This window comes from Phallusia mammillata, chromosome 1 (genome assembly GCF_965637545.1).
Source record: "Phallusia mammillata chromosome 1, kaPhaMamm4.hap1.1, whole genome shotgun sequence".
NCBI classification, from domain to species: Eukaryota; Metazoa; Chordata; class Ascidiacea; order Phlebobranchia; family Ascidiidae; genus Phallusia; species Phallusia mammillata.
In genome coordinates, this window is record NC_137252.1 from 4,488,340 (window position 1) to 4,506,809 (window position 18,470).

General features: G+C 36.6%; 1 protein-coding gene across 2 annotated transcripts in view; it reads left to right on the forward strand.

Annotated features, from left to right (window-relative positions):
* LOC145214060 (lysosomal-trafficking regulator-like) overlaps positions 1 to 18,470 on the forward strand; it is a 41,399-nt gene that overhangs the window by 13,783 nt on the left and 9,146 nt on the right. Inside the window, exons 19-49 of one of the 2 annotated variants that reach the window (XM_080082531.1) lie at positions 70 to 292; positions 684 to 782; positions 900 to 1,041; positions 1,332 to 1,461; positions 1,771 to 1,967; positions 2,533 to 2,698; positions 3,305 to 3,484; positions 3,866 to 4,095; positions 5,385 to 5,595; positions 6,090 to 6,209; positions 6,577 to 6,673; positions 7,019 to 7,150; positions 7,605 to 7,763; positions 8,015 to 8,140; positions 8,604 to 8,822; positions 9,473 to 9,735; positions 10,662 to 10,864; positions 11,203 to 11,506; positions 11,891 to 12,016; positions 12,126 to 12,242; positions 12,370 to 12,489; positions 12,852 to 12,937; positions 13,146 to 13,415; positions 13,504 to 13,611; positions 14,041 to 14,196; positions 14,401 to 14,478; positions 14,550 to 14,688; positions 15,078 to 15,221; positions 15,780 to 15,974; positions 16,225 to 16,413; positions 16,761 to 16,900. In XM_080082531.1, the coding sequence (XP_079938657.1) occupies positions 70 to 292; positions 684 to 782; positions 900 to 1,041; positions 1,332 to 1,461; positions 1,771 to 1,967; positions 2,533 to 2,698; positions 3,305 to 3,484; positions 3,866 to 4,095; positions 5,385 to 5,595; positions 6,090 to 6,209; positions 6,577 to 6,673; positions 7,019 to 7,150; positions 7,605 to 7,763; positions 8,015 to 8,140; positions 8,604 to 8,822; positions 9,473 to 9,735; positions 10,662 to 10,864; positions 11,203 to 11,506; positions 11,891 to 12,016; positions 12,126 to 12,242; positions 12,370 to 12,489; positions 12,852 to 12,937; positions 13,146 to 13,415; positions 13,504 to 13,611; positions 14,041 to 14,196; positions 14,401 to 14,478; positions 14,550 to 14,688; positions 15,078 to 15,221; positions 15,780 to 15,974; positions 16,225 to 16,413; positions 16,761 to 16,900 (5,069 nt within the window). The remainder of the gene's footprint in view (positions 1 to 69; positions 293 to 683; positions 783 to 899; positions 1,042 to 1,331; positions 1,462 to 1,770; positions 1,968 to 2,532; positions 2,699 to 3,304; positions 3,485 to 3,865; positions 4,096 to 5,384; positions 5,596 to 6,089; positions 6,210 to 6,576; positions 6,674 to 7,018; positions 7,151 to 7,604; positions 7,764 to 8,014; positions 8,141 to 8,603; positions 8,823 to 9,472; positions 9,736 to 10,661; positions 10,865 to 11,202; positions 11,507 to 11,890; positions 12,017 to 12,125; positions 12,243 to 12,369; positions 12,490 to 12,851; positions 12,938 to 13,145; positions 13,416 to 13,503; positions 13,612 to 14,040; positions 14,197 to 14,400; positions 14,479 to 14,549; positions 14,689 to 15,077; positions 15,222 to 15,779; positions 15,975 to 16,224; positions 16,414 to 16,760; positions 16,901 to 18,470) is intronic. The other variant, XM_080082604.1, reaches the window with a different exon arrangement.

Consider the following 18,470-nt stretch of genomic DNA (forward strand, 5'->3'; position numbering starts at 1 on the left):
ATACATATATTTATTAACTTAAATCTTTTTTACTCGTTTTCATTTTATGTTTTATGTCATTTTATTTAGGGTGAACTTTTGGATTATTTGCTGGATCTCGTTCATCATCAGGAATTCGGTCCCAACAATTTTCTCAGCTTTCTCTGGTCACACGAGGGCATCACACACCTATCTGCTGTCAATCAAAGTGGAGACGAAATGGAAAGTAAGGCAGAAAACGATGACTCAGCAAATTTACCTCTTCATCGAACCATCACTGTGTGGAGGGTGGCACCGATGCGCATGCATTTAGGTAAGGATATTTGTTTTTAGGCATTGTTATTTGTTGAAAAGGTAGTAATGTTTGATTTTTGCTTGTTTTATCTTGTCTTAGAATGGATCGGTTGGTGTCATACTTTAGTGTGTTGTTACTAACATTTACTGCTATAGTCTGCTTTCTTTATTAGGATAAACATTTTTAACAGGTTTCTTTACATTTTTATGTTTAACTTCATATCTTTTATCTTTTATAAAGCCCAGTTTACCCGATACAAGGAGTTAAAAACGAATATTTTCTGTTTTTTAAGCCTGACGACCTGAAAATAACATTTTTTTCATTTATTTGTGGAAATAACATAAATGAACCAACTTTGTGTGCATCTTAAACAACTGTAGCATGCCAATTATATCTACTGCTTTTTTAGAAAACACAATAAGTTGGCCTCCACGGGATAGTGGTGTGACTTTATCAATGTGGCTTCGGGTGAACACAAATGAAAACAAGGACATTGCTTCACAATGGGGTAAGTCTGTTACGAAAAACTCTTTCAATGAGTCGTCTGCAGAGTAATAATTCCAATACGATACTAACAGTTTTGGTCAAGCCCGCACAAGTGTTTCAACTTTGCTGTACATTTCAGGTGAGGGTCACAGTTTAATTGTAGAAGCAGCTGACACAACACCCGAACCGATCCAATCTGTCCCATACATCCACTTGATGTCAGTAGGGAGCAAACAAACTATGCTGCAAGTCTGGCTCGAAAACACAACTCTCATATTCAGGTAAAGATAACATGTCTTTGCTATTAGTAAGTGACAAACAAACCTGCAGAATCTGTTATACAGAAATTGTTTAAAAGTAAGAGATTGCATTTTATCTTTTCGGAGTTTCTTACCAAAATCTGGTGTGCGTAACACCACTGGATTTATATTTTTTTGTTAGACAGACCCACCAATTTTGTATAAATTTCAAAATATTTTTGTCTTTTGCCTAAAAAATGTACTACAAAAAAAGTAAATTTTGCTATTGTTAATCCATTTGTTATTTAAACATTTTATTTAAACGTTTTCAGAGTATGTATTGATCCGAATGATGACAAACCAGTCGGTTTACTCGCCCAAGCTGAATGTCCCAATCTGCTTTTATCCAATCAGTGGCAACATCTGACTGTGACCTACACTGAAAGCAAAATGCCCGATAAGGTAAATTGTTTCTAAGCATCGTTAAACAAAAGAATAGTTGCATGAAATATAAAATACACGAAAGCTACAGCGATGACGTTATAATCAAAGTTTTTTTTACTAATAAATGTGTATTGCAGTTATATTGGACTACAAATTTAATATCCTTTGTTATACCATTAAATCATCATAAATCTAACCATTTTTTAGCAGTTTACTTAAGTTTTTTTGTTTATTCGCATCACATGCAATTCGTGATATTTCTACTTGTTTCTTAGTGTTGTAATCAAAACATATAATTTCACTAATACTCTGCGATGCTTTTTGAAGACGATTCTGGGCAAAGTTCATCTTATTCTCAACTGTTTCATCGAAACTGACGTCATACTCGAATTCAACCTTCCCGAGCCGAACACGAAGGGAATGTTGTCGTCATGGCGACAGACTCCGTCACACAACTCGCATACGTCACAAGTTGTTACTTTCTTTCTCGGTCACATCGACAACTCGGCTAAAGCTCAACCAAGGTTCGTTGCATATTATGTTGCTGCTAAACTTATTTATTGTTCGCATATATTATTGTGGTTAGAGGTTACCACTAGTTTAGGTTTTGGTGGAACTGAATGTAAAACTATAGTCTACATCAGTGATTCTCAAACTGTGTGCTGCTAAAGATTTCAAGTGTGTCGCGAAAAATTATTTATTTTAAAATATTAATTTCTCTGGTGTTGTAGGACTTGATGACGAAATTATGGTTTGCATGAAAACGTTTCGGAGCTTTTTTTGTTTGCTAAAAAGAGTTACTTGACCCACCACTATAAACTTGCAAATTTTTCAAGTTTTGTCGTGTTGGTCAGCAAAGTGTGCCATTGAAAGAAAGTTTAATTTTTTTAATGCGCCGAATGCTTAAAAAGTTGAAGAACCACTGGTCTACGTTACTGAATAGTACAACAAAATATTTTAATAAATAAATATACTCAGCGTTTAGATGCAAAAAGGAGTTGCAATTATACACAATTGTCACATGTTAACATTTTCCCTTCACGACTTTACATACGTCTGCTTACATTGAAGAAGCAAATGTTGTTACAGGTCATCCAATGTTTCGACTTGTTCGTTCGTGTCATCCAGTATAGCTGTGGGCAACATCATGATTTTCAACATGGCTAACTTCACAATGATTCAAGCGTTTCTTCTTGAACGACTTGGACCAGACGCAACATGTTTGTCTGAATGTCTGGCAGATTCCACATCACAGGTTTCCATGATATACTTAATATTTTGTTGTAAAACGATGAAATGTAAATAAGTGCAGGAGTCATCAACCTTTTAAACACCGCGTGCCAAATTAATCGTTAATTTCAAATGACAATGACTTAGCGTGCCAACACTTCTGTGTAAAATGGTGGTTTATGGTGCCAGCTGATTTAAACTCAATAAAAGGAGGCAAAAACGTGCTTGCAAACAGGTATTTAAGACTTTCGTCAAAATAAACTGAAAACCCGCAATGTATAAGTTTAAAAATTATTTTAAAAAGTACTTGAAAATGAATTAGCAAATCGGTTGGCGTACCATGAAAAAATCACCAGTGGTTTTCAACTCTTACAAAATTTGCACCGCAATTTGCACAACAGCAAATTTTCGCAGATAAATACGTTTTAAAGATCCCTTACCCCCAGAGAACATCTCTTGGAACAAAGACATGATTATAAAAAGCTAACAAATAAAATGTGTAATAATGCCATTTGCTCGATATATTTCGTGATCGATTTTTTAACGTTTGTAACACCTTTTATTTCTTTTCATCTTTAAATTGTATTTGTCATTATATAACTATTAAAAACAACTTTTTCGCTTTTTCCAGTCGAACCAGAACTCCGACTTACGAGTCCGTTTTTCTGCTGAGTCATCACACCCACTCCGGTCACGTGACAAGAAACCAACGAGTCGACTTTTCCGTCTCCTTCCACAGTCGATGAATTTCGATTCGGTTCCAGAAGATATTTTAAGCGGCGAAGTTGAGCTTGACCCACGACCACTGCAGGTGAACTTTCACCTACTTTTCTGGAACAGTTTTTTCGTCATGTACTTGTTTTCGCTGTAGCGAATTTAGGATTTAAAGTGGTAAAACATAAAGCACTCATTCAAAACCCAGAAAATGCCATATTTCCATATTTCAGTGGTTCTCAAACTTTTTTTTTGTTGCGACACCTCTGGAAAAGTTTTCTGGACTTGCGACGCACCAGCAAATTAACGTTAATGAGGAAACTTATTATTAAAGTTGTGTTTATTGGTACAACAACAAAAAGTTACGAAACGGAAATATTCTGCGACGCCCTTGAAAAATTGAAACGACGCACCAGGGCGTCGCGACGCACAGTTTGAGAACTACTGCCCTATTTCATCAAGAAATACTTTTTTGCAGGAATCTCTAGTAATGACGTTTAGTCCATCAGAGCCATCTTGCTTTCACTTATACACGAACAATCCTAACACAACTCCGACAAAACGGAGGAAAATATTTCGAAGGAACAAATCTCAATCTGACCCCAACGTCACCGACTTTGACCCCTTGACCCAATGCAGTTCAAGGGTTAAAGTTCACCGCCCCCATGGCAACGCTCTGAGGCCGTGCGTCTATCATGGACTCAATAGGTCGGTTGGATTTGTTGTTAAATTTGTTTTTTATTTCCAACCTGTCATGGGTTCGAATCCCACCGCTGGCTGTTTTGTTTTTCTAAAGCAGTGGTTCCCAAACTTTTTCATATTTTTTTCAAAACGGTCCCTTTGCCATTATTTTGAGGGCTCGCGGTTCTTAAGCCTAAATGTGTATTTCATAAAAACGAAAGTTGATTGCAGGATTTTAGCTAGTTATGCAAAATTGCGCATATCAATCATCCAAAGACACCATATGACATCACAAACAGGACAAAAACATTGCGATTGTGCGCGAACAATTGCATTTTTGATAGTTGTCATTCAATAAAGGCCATTGTTTAGCAATGGAGACAGTCGATTCTTAATTCTACTTTGATTTCAACTTATTTAATGGCACAAACTGACCCCAAATAAGATTATAGAATTACTTCAACCGCTTCGCGGTCCCCCCAAAATTGCCTCACGGACCCCTAAAGGACCGCGGACCCCAGTTTGGGAACCGCTGTTCTAAAGTAAGCCTTGCCATATGGGATTGCTAGGTAACCCGCTGATTTGGTATAACGCTCTGCAATGAATTACCTGACATGTAGGCTCATAGCACCTGAACGTTTGCCGACCTCTAATACAGACGACAGCAGTTACACTTGGGCCAATCCCTAACTCTTCAGAATTTGCTGAATCCGGAAATTTAAGAAATATCACCTTTGCATCAATTTGAATATAATTTGCATATCATAAAGCATCTCGCGCGGTAAGGAGTTTTAGGATAAATCCCACTTATGTCGTAACAGTGCGTCATTATCGTGGTTGGTAGAGCGCGAGCACCGTAAAAGCTCCTGTCGTGGGTTCGAATCCCACCACAGACTAGCTTTTTACATCTCATGACAGAAATGCTTGGGAGGACGGCATAATTAGACATAATGTCTTCAATAGGCCTTTAACCCTAATTCTATATGCAACATTACATGTTCAAAATAATAAAGTGGAAAATTGAATATAACTTTTGGGTTCTAAAACTTCTTATTTGGCCAGACGAATTCGCGTTAAAGCTCACCCGCACCAGTTTGTAAAAACACAGACAATTTTTGTGTTTTTCCCTATACCCGCTGTGTTATTTTGGATACAAAATGGCGTCCGCGTGGCCAATAGAGGGTTTATTTCATGTGTTGAACAACTTGAGTTTGTGTTTTATACACACTTTGTGTTAACTATAACACCCGACTTTTGATGTTTTTATTGACAAACTGTCCTGAAACAAATTACATTTGTGCTAATTCTGCATGCAGAGCTTTGAACCAGGTTGGAGGGACCAAAGTTTTTCTGCTTCTTTACGCCAAGGTCGTTGAGGTCACGACTTTGAGCGATCACGTGACTGGAGCGGCTGCATTAGAACAACTTCAGGTTCTCGCACTGAGTGCTTTGTTCGACCTGTGCAGCAGCGACACCAAGCGGAGAGAGGAGTTTTTGTCGGAGGGGATGGATTTGATGTTACACAAGGTGCGTTCAGTTGGTGGATGTAGTCAAAACAAAATGATAAGCATCTACTTATCTTTGGATTTTGGCTTCTTTGGCTCGATTTATGGTTTTGATTTTAAATGCCACATGTTTTAAAAGAGGTCCAATTTAAAGATTAAACAATTGTTAAAAAGCAGTAAAAAGTGTAAAGTAAAATACCACTATGCTATGCAAATAAAAAATCAACATTTTCGTGCGAAATTTATCATTATCAAATGTCGGTATATTTGTATACATTTAAAAATGATAAAAATACGGTTGCTCAAATACGTTAATAACTGACCGATTTGACTATAATTGATGGCATATTCCGTTTGATGGAATACTGAATCCTAAACTGCAGTATCACTGGTTGAAAAATGTTTCTTAATAACCGTAATAAACAGGTTGTCAAGCTGATGTTGTTATTAACCAGATTGTCTGCCATAACTTGCATTTAAATGACTCACACTTGACATTAGCTCTTATTATGACAGGTTATGACGAAACCAGAGTGCGTTGTGAGTTACCAGACTCTGAAAATTCTCTTCAACTCAGCTTGCTCTGAAGATGTCGTTACGAGTGAGATAGGTGTGGCTGGTGTGGAGGTTTTTATGGTGAGTGTGGAGAGACTGCCAAGCTCGAATCACTTCAAGAAAACCATTTTTTGACCAGTTTAGTGTAAAAAAAACACTCAAGTAATCATCTTATAACTGTTAAATTTTTGGTTGAATGCATTTGTTGAAGCTTTTTTAAGGCATTTTCCAATTGGTTTTATTATAACGTTGCAACTTAAAAACGTAAAATCCTTGAGTTTCTACAATTAAACGTACTTTTTTCTTCCTTTTTTTCTCTTCCAGAAACGTCAAAAACAAGTTTATAATTAGACGTTTAAACATTTTATTTAATGTTGTCAACATACGTCTAACCAAAATGATGAAACTTTTTTGTTTAATCAAACTGATATTACTTGATGTCTCACAGATCAATGGTGACAGTTCTGCGATTATTCACGACGATCAAATACTTCAAACATTTCTACTTGATTGGAGAATATGGCACAAAGCTGTCAATAATAAAGGTAGAATAGAGAAAGCACTTCCCGCGAAACAATGTATTTACGTAGACATTTACTTAAACATCCTTTATTTGTAGGACTCTTACCTAAAACTTTGCGTATTTTGTTTTCTTGATAGTTTTATTAGTTGTTGCGTAACTATGTTGAAAATATGTTGTTTAAAACAGTACATTCTGTAGCATTGGATGCGTTGTAAATGAAACCAAGTTGGTATGACGACTTTAATAGGCCTGACTTACTGTGATTTAAGTTGATTTTAGGGACTGTTATAAAAACATGTGTATTTAACTTTTCAAGCATTACCATTTCCATATTTTCAAATAGAACGTCAAAACATTATTTTTACAGGGGAACGCGACTTTTCAGTCTGGATGTTTCTTCTTCAAGGTTTAGAATTTCTCACTAAAGACGAACATCCGTATCAGAGGCTTAACATGAAAACTCTTGTGAAAGTTGATGTTGTCTCCAAACTACTTAACGGTAAATTTACGACTACATCACTAGAATTCCTCTTTCGATTACTGATATTCAACTTTAGTTCAAGTAAAATTGTTTTTGTTTTGAGCAATAATCAAATCAATTGTTAAAATGTTCCTAGCTATTTTCAGAAAGTGTTTTTTTTCAAAAAAAATGATTGACACACAGGTTTTTTTAAGGTTTGGTTTGGGTGACCGCTAAGTAGTTTTAAGAGACCGCAAGTGTTTCATTTAAATACCAAAAAATAGCCATATTTGCTTAAACGAATTATTTATTAGGCTACTGGCAAATTTTGGGAAACCGCTGGAGAAATTTGAAAACACCTTAAAAAAACACTGTTGACACATATTAACAATATGAAGTATGGACCCAGTTTTCATCGCCATTTTCTTATTCAAATAGAAAAATGCCTTTTGATATCATGATCTGTATGATCTTTATTATTTTCTTCCTCTAGGTTTTCAGGAGATGATCAGTGAGGGAATGCTTCCTTCCACTCCGACTCCCATCGTTCACTCCATCATATCCGTCATCCGCGGGGTCATAGGGTCACCACCAGATGTCGCACTACTCTCCACTCTCTGTGAATTCTTAACTGCTACTCATCCACCAGAAGGTTGGACGAAATAATTTTCTCATAACAAATTTACTGACAGTAAAAAGCACAAAAGAAAACGATTATATCTTTTTTGTTTTAGGTAAATTTCATTTAACTGTGGTAAACCTTGCCGTTTAGCGAAACTAACATTACCGTTTTCAAACATTTATCGTACAATGATTGCTTTATGGTTTATGGTAGCTTTTAAACAAACGTATGGACACATAAACCTACTATCAAGACGCAAAATCTTTCTTCTTTTGTTGCAGGAACTTTCGTTTGTCATTCGGTTTCTAGTTTTTACTTCAGTTTAGCAAACGGCAGATTCCCAACCAAATCGAGATCGAACAAAACAACTAAGCCATGGAAATCCCTCGATGATCTGGAGGAAAAACGTAAGTCTAAAATTTTATCAACTGTCTAAATTCAATTTCTTAAACCAAGTATGTAAGACCTTGTATCGCTTGCTGATGTTGTTCACACACTGTTGCCATATTTACAGTGCATAGAAAATCTATAATTTACACATATGTTTCAGCATCATCTGGAAAGTAAAAAAAACATTTATTTTGCTCAAAATAAACTCACGGAGCTTGTGTGGGCAGTGGTTCCCAACGTTTACCGACGAATCTCTCCCTTAACAATTCAAAGCATTTTCATTCCTCCCCAATATACTACATAGTAGATGCTAAACCATACCAAGAAACCACTGACCTTAACGTGCATTATATGAATTTCAGAGCTAGACACTGAAGTAGCCATCTGTTAAATTTTAAACACTTAAAACGATTCGGAAAGGTTTCCCCTATTTCAATACTTGAACGATTTTGCTGACCTAAGCATTTTTTGACTCTTCAGGCAGCACCGAACTTCTGTTAGCGAAATCAGCAACACCCGAGCAATCCCCGTTAAAACGTAAACTCTCCAGAGCTGTTAGCGCTCCCATCGACAAAACATACAGACCGATCATAGCGCACTCTAGTGTCGAGGATCATATTGATGAATCGGATGAGTTCAATGTATCGGATGAGCTGACGGTTGAAAACAATCATTTCTCTTCAGGGAACACGAACGAAGGTAAGTTTTACAGAAATAGTTCAGATTTTTTGTCACAACCTATCTTTGCTTTGAAGTGCAATCAAAATTGCTTAAATGGTACAAATACAAGATTTAAAATTTAATTTGGAACGCTATACACGGATCTGTTCATACGTTAAAAGAGGAAAAAAGCGACATGCTTTATTATTCAAATATAACGACAAATGCTCATACCATCACCTTTTTAACAATCTTTTACGTAAACAAGTGGTTAAAAACTATTTGGGCCGTTATATTCGTCATTAAAACTTGTTTGAAAAAATGAAACAATTTATAGTAAAAGTATGTGAGATTGCAAATATCTTGACTGTTTTTTAGGAGCACCAAGCTATTGATATTGTTGCTGCTAAACTAAATTTTATATGCGAAAAAGTTATAAATAATGAAAAATTATTTGAAAACGTTACATTTGCGTGACGTTATAATTCAATTTACTTGGCCAAAAATTGCATGATATGATTTGCCAAACTGTTAACTTACATAGATTTTGAAAATTCTGCAAAAAAAGCAACTGAACTTGTTGTGCATTTTAACTTTTAACACAAACCTCAGGATTTTTACTTAAATTATGACAGGCTTTTGCGATTTGCGAATTTGCGATTAACAAAAAATCGTTTGCACTTAAACAGCGCCACCGTGTGAGCGACAGAAGTCGACTCCGATGTTGGAGACAATCAGTGAAACTTCATCCCGGCCTGATTCTCTTCCCATCGTGTCCTCCTGTGAAGATCCATCACTGGATGTGGAAAATGGGATCAAGAACGGAGGATGTGAGGTCCTCCAACAGGATGGGAATGTCCTCATCTCGATGCAAGGATCGGATGTTGCAGATGTTGAGAGATGGGAAAATCTTCCTCACTTGACTCCGATTAAAAACATTCCAACGTTGGAGGTAAGGTTGGCTTAAAGTTTTTTCACATGAAGTGATTTTGTGGTACAACTGGGTAGAATGACGTAACTGTAGATCACATGTGTGACGTCATATTTATCAATGTTGTTAATTTTTCAAAATATTTTTCTTTTTTGCAAAATGGTACATTAACTTTCTATTTAAAATTTTGTTTTTGATTGTATACAATGAATGCCAAAAAGCTCTAAAGGCATTGGTTCCCAACCTTTTTTGACGAATTCTTTCCTTAACAATTTAAAGTATTTTTAATCCTTCCTAATAGGGATGTGCCAAAACTGCAAATGTTCTGTTTGGTCGAGCACCGAGCATCTCACATTAATGCTCGGTGCTCGGCCGAGCACGCTCGGTGCATTATGACGTCACAAAAATCCCCTTTCTACGTTTTAGCTCTACAAGAAGGTATCTTACGTCACCAGCCGTGTATTAAGCTATACAGGCCTCAGAAGTACACGTTTTTCACCCATCTAATACATTTGAAAAATTATTTGTTTTTGTTCATAGAAACCCCTTCGAACACTAGTTATGTATGTTAGCAGGGCATGAATATGCAAATTTAATGCTCGGGTCAGTTTGTGCAACTGCTCGGCCGAGCACCGAGCATCAAAAAAGGCGATGCTCGGTACCGAGTACTCGGGTTCTGGCTCGGCTCGGCGCATCCCTACTTCCTAATATACTACATAGTAGATGCTTAACGATAGAAACATCATTTAGGATTGGGCATTTTATCAACTTCACAGGTTTTATTCCTAAAGCTTAAGTGTCTATTTAAAAACCACATGTAAAAATTAAATTCCTCCCCTCAAGGTTTAAAACACCTCCCCGGCTGGGAACCACTGTTCTAAAGTGACGACGTAAAAACTAAAAATGAATTTGGAAAGTTAAATTACCCAATCTTTATATTTTTTCAGAATCTTGACGACGGTTGCCTGTCAGCTATGGTGAATGAAATTCTTAAAATCCTGTTTGTTGCAACGATGACAATGAAAGATATGGACGTAAATAAACTGTTCGGAAAATCCCTTACATCGGATGTATTAGTTGTGCTCACACATCATAAAAATCCGGACGTTCGCGCTGCGGTCATCCGAATGATGGTCGCCTATTTTTCAAGGTCAGATGAAGGTCAAGACATGTGTGTCATAAAAAGTTGCATGATAAAGGTGTTTTTTAACAAACACTTTTCTGCCATTTTTTTACAGCATTAATAAATGCATTTTGTAACATATAACGTTTTGAACAACGCTATAAAAAATAATTAATACTTGTGTTAAACAAAACATTGTGAACTAACATATTGCTTGTCACTAGAAAAAATGTAAAAAAGTTTTCAAAAATCGGGTTTGCTTTTCATGTTTTATTTACACTACATTATTGGCAAATGTATTTTAAAACAACCAATCTTCCACAGGTTAACATTTTATTTATCGAAATTATATAAAACATTTTTAGATGTTCAGCGGAAGAAAAAAACAATTTCCTCCAAAAGAAGGGATTCCACCTAATAGGCAACCAACTTCACCAGCATCCAACCACAAAAATCATAGCAGAAGCTTGTCTCTATTTTCTCCTCGGACACCCAGTGGCCATAGAGGAGCCTCTTCCACTTCCGCTAGACGGCGCCAGTGAGAACTACAACGCAATGCTCCCATCTCCCGACCCGTTCACCAATCACGCCGTTGTCGTTCTGCTCGCAATTCTAGAGAAGAGTTTTTTGCACGGACCGGAGTTGTGCTGTTTCCTGCTTGCAAGACTGGTGAGATTTTTTAATGTTCTCGTAAAATCCAACTGTTTCATTACAATTCTTCATAAAGATGCTGTAGTCTAAACAACTGTAAAAATATGGTCAACCTAATCGAAAAAAGGCACACACAAGCAGTAAATTAGTTTCACTTGTATGTTGTTAAAATAAACTGTTTATAAGATGATGGCAAAAACTTCCTAATTCGTATTTTCATGGTAGATATGTATATATATATATATGTGTGTGTTCATGTAAAAATGATGATTAATTCCTTGACGTCAAAGTAGATTTGCTGAATAACCCATGTTGTTGAAAGAGAAAACAAAGCATCACAGAAACAATATATGTAATTTTTATTTAGTGGGGTTTTCTTACCATGTGACAATATATTTTCAGACTGAAATATTTGAATGCATGGGCCCAGCAGCAGATGTTATGCTTGACAATGGATTAACCCTTGCACTTTACAATCTACTTGCAAGTGTTGGTAACCATATTACGTCATCTACAGCCGATAAACAGGTGCAGAAATAAAACTGTATTGAACAGATTTACAACTTGGTTAAAACTTTATTTTCCTCTCCTATTTGTATTCAACCAAATATTAATGGTCAGTCTTCTTGGCTTTCAGATATCAAATAGCTGTCATATGTCTCTCTACATACAGGTTATATTCGATGCTGTTGAACACATCATGATATCAGTGGCTGTAAAATCGTGTACTATTGCTGGATCTGGACATTTTCAGGTAATTAAAGCTTGAAATACATGTTTTCTTTCCGTAAATTATAATTTTTACAGAACATGTTTATTTATCTGATGATTGAATTATGCTTTTGTGGATTAAATAACATTCTCCAACCACCTTTTTTTAGGTGTTTGAGGATCTTATGAATTTGCTGATCGTCCTGCAAAAGAAATTCGCCAAAGTTTACGGGAATTCATCAGAGCAAGTTTGTGCAGTGCAAGATTTGTCCAGTAACCTGCTACTAAAAGTAAGAACCAAATGTCGCTGTGTATTGAGAGGATTGGTCCGATACTGTAAATCATCTTATTGTTCGAGCATCCCCGAAATTTAATGACGTTATGTTTTTGTGTCATAATAATATAACAGTAGCGACATTTTTGTTTCTGAAAACTTAATTTAAGGTTTTGTACAGATATGTTTGGCATTAAAAGTCGCTATTTAGGTGTTTGATAAGTCTAGTCTTCAAACGGTAATGCATAATACTTTTATCGTTATTGCAAGACTTTTTAAAAAGATTTTTTTCCGAGCACTTGAAATGGCAATGTTTTACGATTGCTATAATAAATAAACTTTAACGGAGTGCTATAATGAGTTTTTCCATTTTTCAAGGTTTTGGAAGCAATGAAGCAAGCGAACGGTGGCCGTCAGACAAATGTTAGGATGATGAGAAAATCCCTCCAACAATCTGATTCGAAGTAAGCTGTGTTGCAACTTGTTGCGTGATAAGCAGATGATGAAATATGCTTAACTGATGTCTTAAAGCTTTTATCGATTTGGCTAAACTTGTCCTTTTTACTATTTTACCATGTTTAGCATGTATTGTTTCAGCACCGAACATTAAAAGGATTGCTTAAATACTGAATTGACCCATTCATGAACTATGTCTTTCAAATTATTTTCCAGTGCATCAATATCAAGTTTCCATTCTGCCGCTTCGCCCTCGAGTTACCCCTCGATATCCAGTCCAGCTTTGACCCCGGGTTACTCCTCGATCTTCAGCCCCTCGTTGACCCACGGTTTCCCGCCGATCTCGAGTCCGGCTATGACCCCGGGTTACGGCTCTGTGTTCAACCCTTCGCCAACCCAGAGCAATTCTTCAGCCCCGTCAAGTCCAGTTCTGTCGGAATATTCCCCCGCTAGGGGATTCCCCGTTCCGTTGTCGCCGGTCGCAAGGTTCGGGTTTTTATGAATGAAAAATATTTGTTTATTAAAAGAAAAAATATATGCTATTTTTTAATATTTTTTGTGTTTGAATTTTCAGTTTGAAGACACACCGTCGGGTTTTCAGCCTTGGTAGCGAGGCGCCCTCCAGTGTATCTCCGACTGCGTCGAGACCATTTGCGTACAAATCCAACAACGAAATTCCATCGTAAGATTACGCTTCTGATTCTTATATAACATTTTTGAACAAATAGCTTTCGTTAACTGTTTTGAAATTCACTGTCCGATGACGAAAAAAACTTCTTTTTTGTCTGTTGTGATTGTCAAAAGCAGATAAAATATTTCTAATTAGCATCGTATGTACGTTTTTAAATCTGTGTTCACAAACAAAATGTATCCGCAAATTTTCTATGTGTGCAATTACCCAAAAAAAATATATTTCTAAATATTGAAGTGCACGCAATGCGAGTGTTGCAATCCCTTTTTTTGCAAGTTTTAATAATTCCCTAGAATTAACATCAGAAAATGCCTGGTAGGTTTTGTAAGTATTAAGTTTTTTGTAGTTGTTCACAAAAATCAGCCAAACATAAACTACCGATTTTTCGATTATTTTAGCAATTCTTGTTCAAATTTGTAGTTTCCGTTCCCGGGTGACGCGCATGGGTTCAAGGTCGTTCAAGGGCAACCAACGTCGACGAATCAACGAAGCCGAAACTGCAAACAGGTTGCAGAGAGTTGTGAACATCGCGGTTGACCTTGTAGTGTTCCCTGATCAACAGACATTTGATTCAAGGTAAAACAAAAACAAATCAGTCTTTTTAATCACAAATGTAAAAATATATTTCAAGTAAGACTTTCTGAAAATGTGTTTTTTTTGCGTTTTTTCCCAAACATTCGATTAAAGTGAAGAAAAACGAAACAGTCTTATTTTATTATTTACAAATATATTTCAAATGACACTTTGTCAAAAATATGTTTTTTTATTTTTTTAATCAAGTTTCGAAAAAACCCGGACTTTTGCACCAATTCATGACTCTGGTGACGTCACCGCTCCTGACGTAAATGACGAAACCGGGTAAGTCCCCTAAGCGATACCAGCTCTGATTTTGGTTTTAAACAGTTTTCGTCAACTTTTTTTGCATGTAGGGACTTTCCCGAATTGCTCTTCGATGTCGTCATCGAGTGGTTGATGACGTTGATCGACAGTGGCGGTGAATCCCCTCAACCGAAATCTGTGGCGTGGGAAAGAATTCTTCGCATCGTTGAACAAGACTTAGCTGCGCAGGTGAAACTATAATGTTTACTTTTATGTTCAAAATAAGCTGAGAAATGAGCTGCAATAATTTTGTAGAATAACGTGTTTTATAAATTTTATAGGGTTTTAGTCACTTATGCACATTCTTTATCGCAATGACAGTATTACCGTTGCGTTGAATTTATTATGGTGCATCAGTACACTTTGTACTGAGAAAACTTGTTGACTCGTTGGCAGTTAACGTGTTTTTGCTGGCTCATCCACTTTTGTTGATTGCGCACATTTATCATGTGGACTATGATGATTTTTTGTTTAATATTTTTGGGGCCTAAAAGAGTGCTAGATTTTAAAACTAATGAATAAAGCGGGCAAAGGTTTTGTTGTGTTTTGTTGGTAATCTTTCTTCTCCGTGTTTGCAGGCGGCAAGACTGGTGGTTTATTTTCTTCAACCTGTCCATGATGACCTTGAGAAGCGAACTTATCCGTTTAAGGTCATTAACCACAGCAAGTGTGAACATTTGCTTGCACTGATGTTTGGACAGGGATCGACTAATGGTCACAAGGTTAGATCTTAATATTTTGTTAACTTCGTGTCTATTTTTGTGTATTTTTGTCTATTTTTTAAATCCTGGGTATGAATCCCTTGTAATTTTCGGTTAGATTCAAAGTGACTTATCTATTTTTTCTGATCGGTACTAAAGAGAAACTTTTTTAGGTTTATGGTTTAAAATATGTTCTTTACTATTGTGGGTTTCAACTGAAACTTCAATTGTGTATAGCGCAGTTGGTTCTTAACCTTTGCATCACTGTTATTTCTGAGGGCAACCAGATGGATTTCATACACTCGCCTTTAAAAAACGAAAATAACGGGCAATGACGTCATAGAAACAATACTAAAAAATAATAATGTTATTACCCCCTTTGAAAAATGTCAAAATATCCTTCAGGGGTAATTACCAACAGGTTAATAACCATCGGTGTAGTTTTACAGTCGGCGTGTACTGATTAACGATTATGTTGTGCGTAACTTACCACACAACATACGTCTGTTTTATTTAATTCATTTTCCCTAATAAACTTAAAAGCGGCACCTCAAATATTTGTTTTTAATTCTCCACTAGGTGTCAGTATACCTACATGCGTTGCTTTACTACTACAAGCAACAGCTGAGTAAAGTTGACAAACACAATGGTCGGAAGATGGCGAAGATTATGGCCAAACTCGGCCACAGGGTGTCGTCAGAGCAGAGGAGAGCCGTGCACAAAGCGACATCAAGTGGCGAACCGCAATCGCCAGGTCCCCTAGACGAGTATCAGGTACGGGGATTCACCTGTTTCTTTGCTGCAGATTCTTTGTTTAAACTTTTTTTTAAAACATAAAATGGTTTAAAATGGAAAAATTACATGTACAAATTGTTTTTTCTGTGTTTTTCGTTTTCCTTTTTGATCAATTTGTTTAAGATTGTACTACTCAAAGGCAAAAATCAAAAAATAATATTAAAAGTTAAAACCTAGGAATAAAATAAACTAAAACGTTACCGTTGGAGAATTTTTGTTTTGTTTTTAGACGAAATTTGACAAGGAACACACCCGATTTAAAAACGAATGGCGCAAATCGTACGTCACACAACACGAACTGTTACGTAATCGCACGTCACGCCTGGCTGAGCACGTGTCGCGGCACGCCATGGAAGTGACGCAATTGGTCGTGCTACGTCAGAACAACCAACGCAAGAAGATGATCAGACATATGAAGGTGAAAAAGATTTTTTATAAATACGTACATTAGGTGGTGTAAAGCAGCTCGTATGAGAGAATGCAAATACAGATAAAGCCGGTTAATAGCAACTATGTTGACGATTCCTACTGTTAGCACAGAATTTAGGTAATCGGAAAAACCGGTTACTTTGCAAATTGAAAAAAAACACACTCTAAAAATGGATCGCGATGAACCTTTCCTCTGTAATAACAAAATATTAAATATGTTCTTAAAATAAAAACAAAAAACACCAACAGTTAGCAAGTTGAACAAATATACTCAAGTTAATAGTAAAGAACTGTATTTTAGTGTGTTACATAATTGGTGACTTGATATTGTTTCAGGACATAATTTCGAACGACCTGGTGATTCGTAAGAAATGGACAACTTTGCTGGAACAACTTGCCCACGAGAGGGCGGTATGGTACAATCCTGAACAATATCCCAAATCATGGCAACTTGATCCGACAGAAGGACCATGCAGGTTTGTCATAATGATGTTTAAAATCCTGTCTGGCGAATGAATTAGTTTCTCTCGCAACAAAACACTGTTTCGGCCTATAAAGTCTGATAAGGCGAAACATTGTGCTCTCTCTGCAGTTTATCGTCTGTTGACTTGATGCATCAAATAAAATTGATGTAAAATAACAACAAAGATTTTTCGAAACGTTTACAACAGCTTGAACTGTTGTCCTCAGGAAAAATAAATTATCCCTTCAGGGAAAGGGACACATGATCTACTCGAATTTTTTTTTCTTGTTTTTTTTTCTTCCCGAAGTTTGTCCGACTCGTTTTTCCGTCAAATGTTTGATGGATTTGGATGAAATTTACACAGATGGTAGATATGGGTATGTAGATGTGCATCCCACTTTGTTTTTGTTGATAACCGCAGTATTTACTCCACTAGCCCCCTAAAATGGGTTATTTTCTTCCCAAAGTTCGTCCGACTCGTCTTTCCATCAAATGTTTGATGGATTTGGATGAAATTTACACAGATGGTAAATATAAGTATGTAGATGTGCATCCCACTTTGTTTTTGTCGATAACCCCCAGTATTTACCCCGCTAGCCTCCTAAAATGGGTTATTTTCTGCCTAAAGTTCGTCCGACTCATTTTTCCATCAAATGTTTAATGGATTTGGATGAAATTTACACAGATGGTAGATATAGTTATGTAGATGTGCATACCACTTCGTTTTTGTTGATAACCCCAGTATTTACCCCGCTCGCCCCCTAAAATGGGTGAGTTTGTAAACAATGTCGGAATTGGCTGAAATTTGGATAGCTTAGAGTATGACATTTATAGGTGTCGATTGTTGTGTTCAACCCTGTAGCCCCAACATTTACCCCACAAGCCCCCAAAGTGTAAAACGTATTTGTATATTACTGGGCCTACAAACGAAAGAATTCTGTGGCGCAATAGTGTTACAAGTGCAACCAGTTGTATGTTACTCGTTGGTGGGTTGCTTTGTGGACGTTTTTGTGCCATGGCAGTTAGGGGGCTTGTTAATAAACCAATGACGTCAGAAGCATTAACGGTTCTCGTTCAAAACACCTCTAGTGGTCGAAATGTCTTGAACATTGGCAGGGTCGGCTGAAATTTTGCAGTACTATTGCTTGAGTCATTGAGGTTTCACATTTTTTTAGTTTATTGTCAAACCCCATTAGTTACCCTACTAGCCCCCTAAAATGGGTAAGTTTATAAAACAGGGCCGGAATTGGCTAAAATTTGGGTAGCATGTGAATTATGGTTATCTCTTGAAATGCATTATTTTCAACTTTGCATATGTGGGGACCCATGAGTTTCTGCCTGCAAAAACAACTAAGGTTATAAAAGACGATGGCTAATATGGGACCCAATACAAAAAAAGCATAGGAATATATTTATGTTTTAAAATAGGTTATAGTGTAACTGTAAATGCAACAACAAAATGTGCTAAGCCACCCTTCTAGTTTGTTTTAGTTTTGCCTTTAAGTCGAGACTCTCGAACTTTTGGCAAGAAATGGTTTTTTAACCCAGTACACCAGTCTGAGGATACTGTATGTAATATTAAC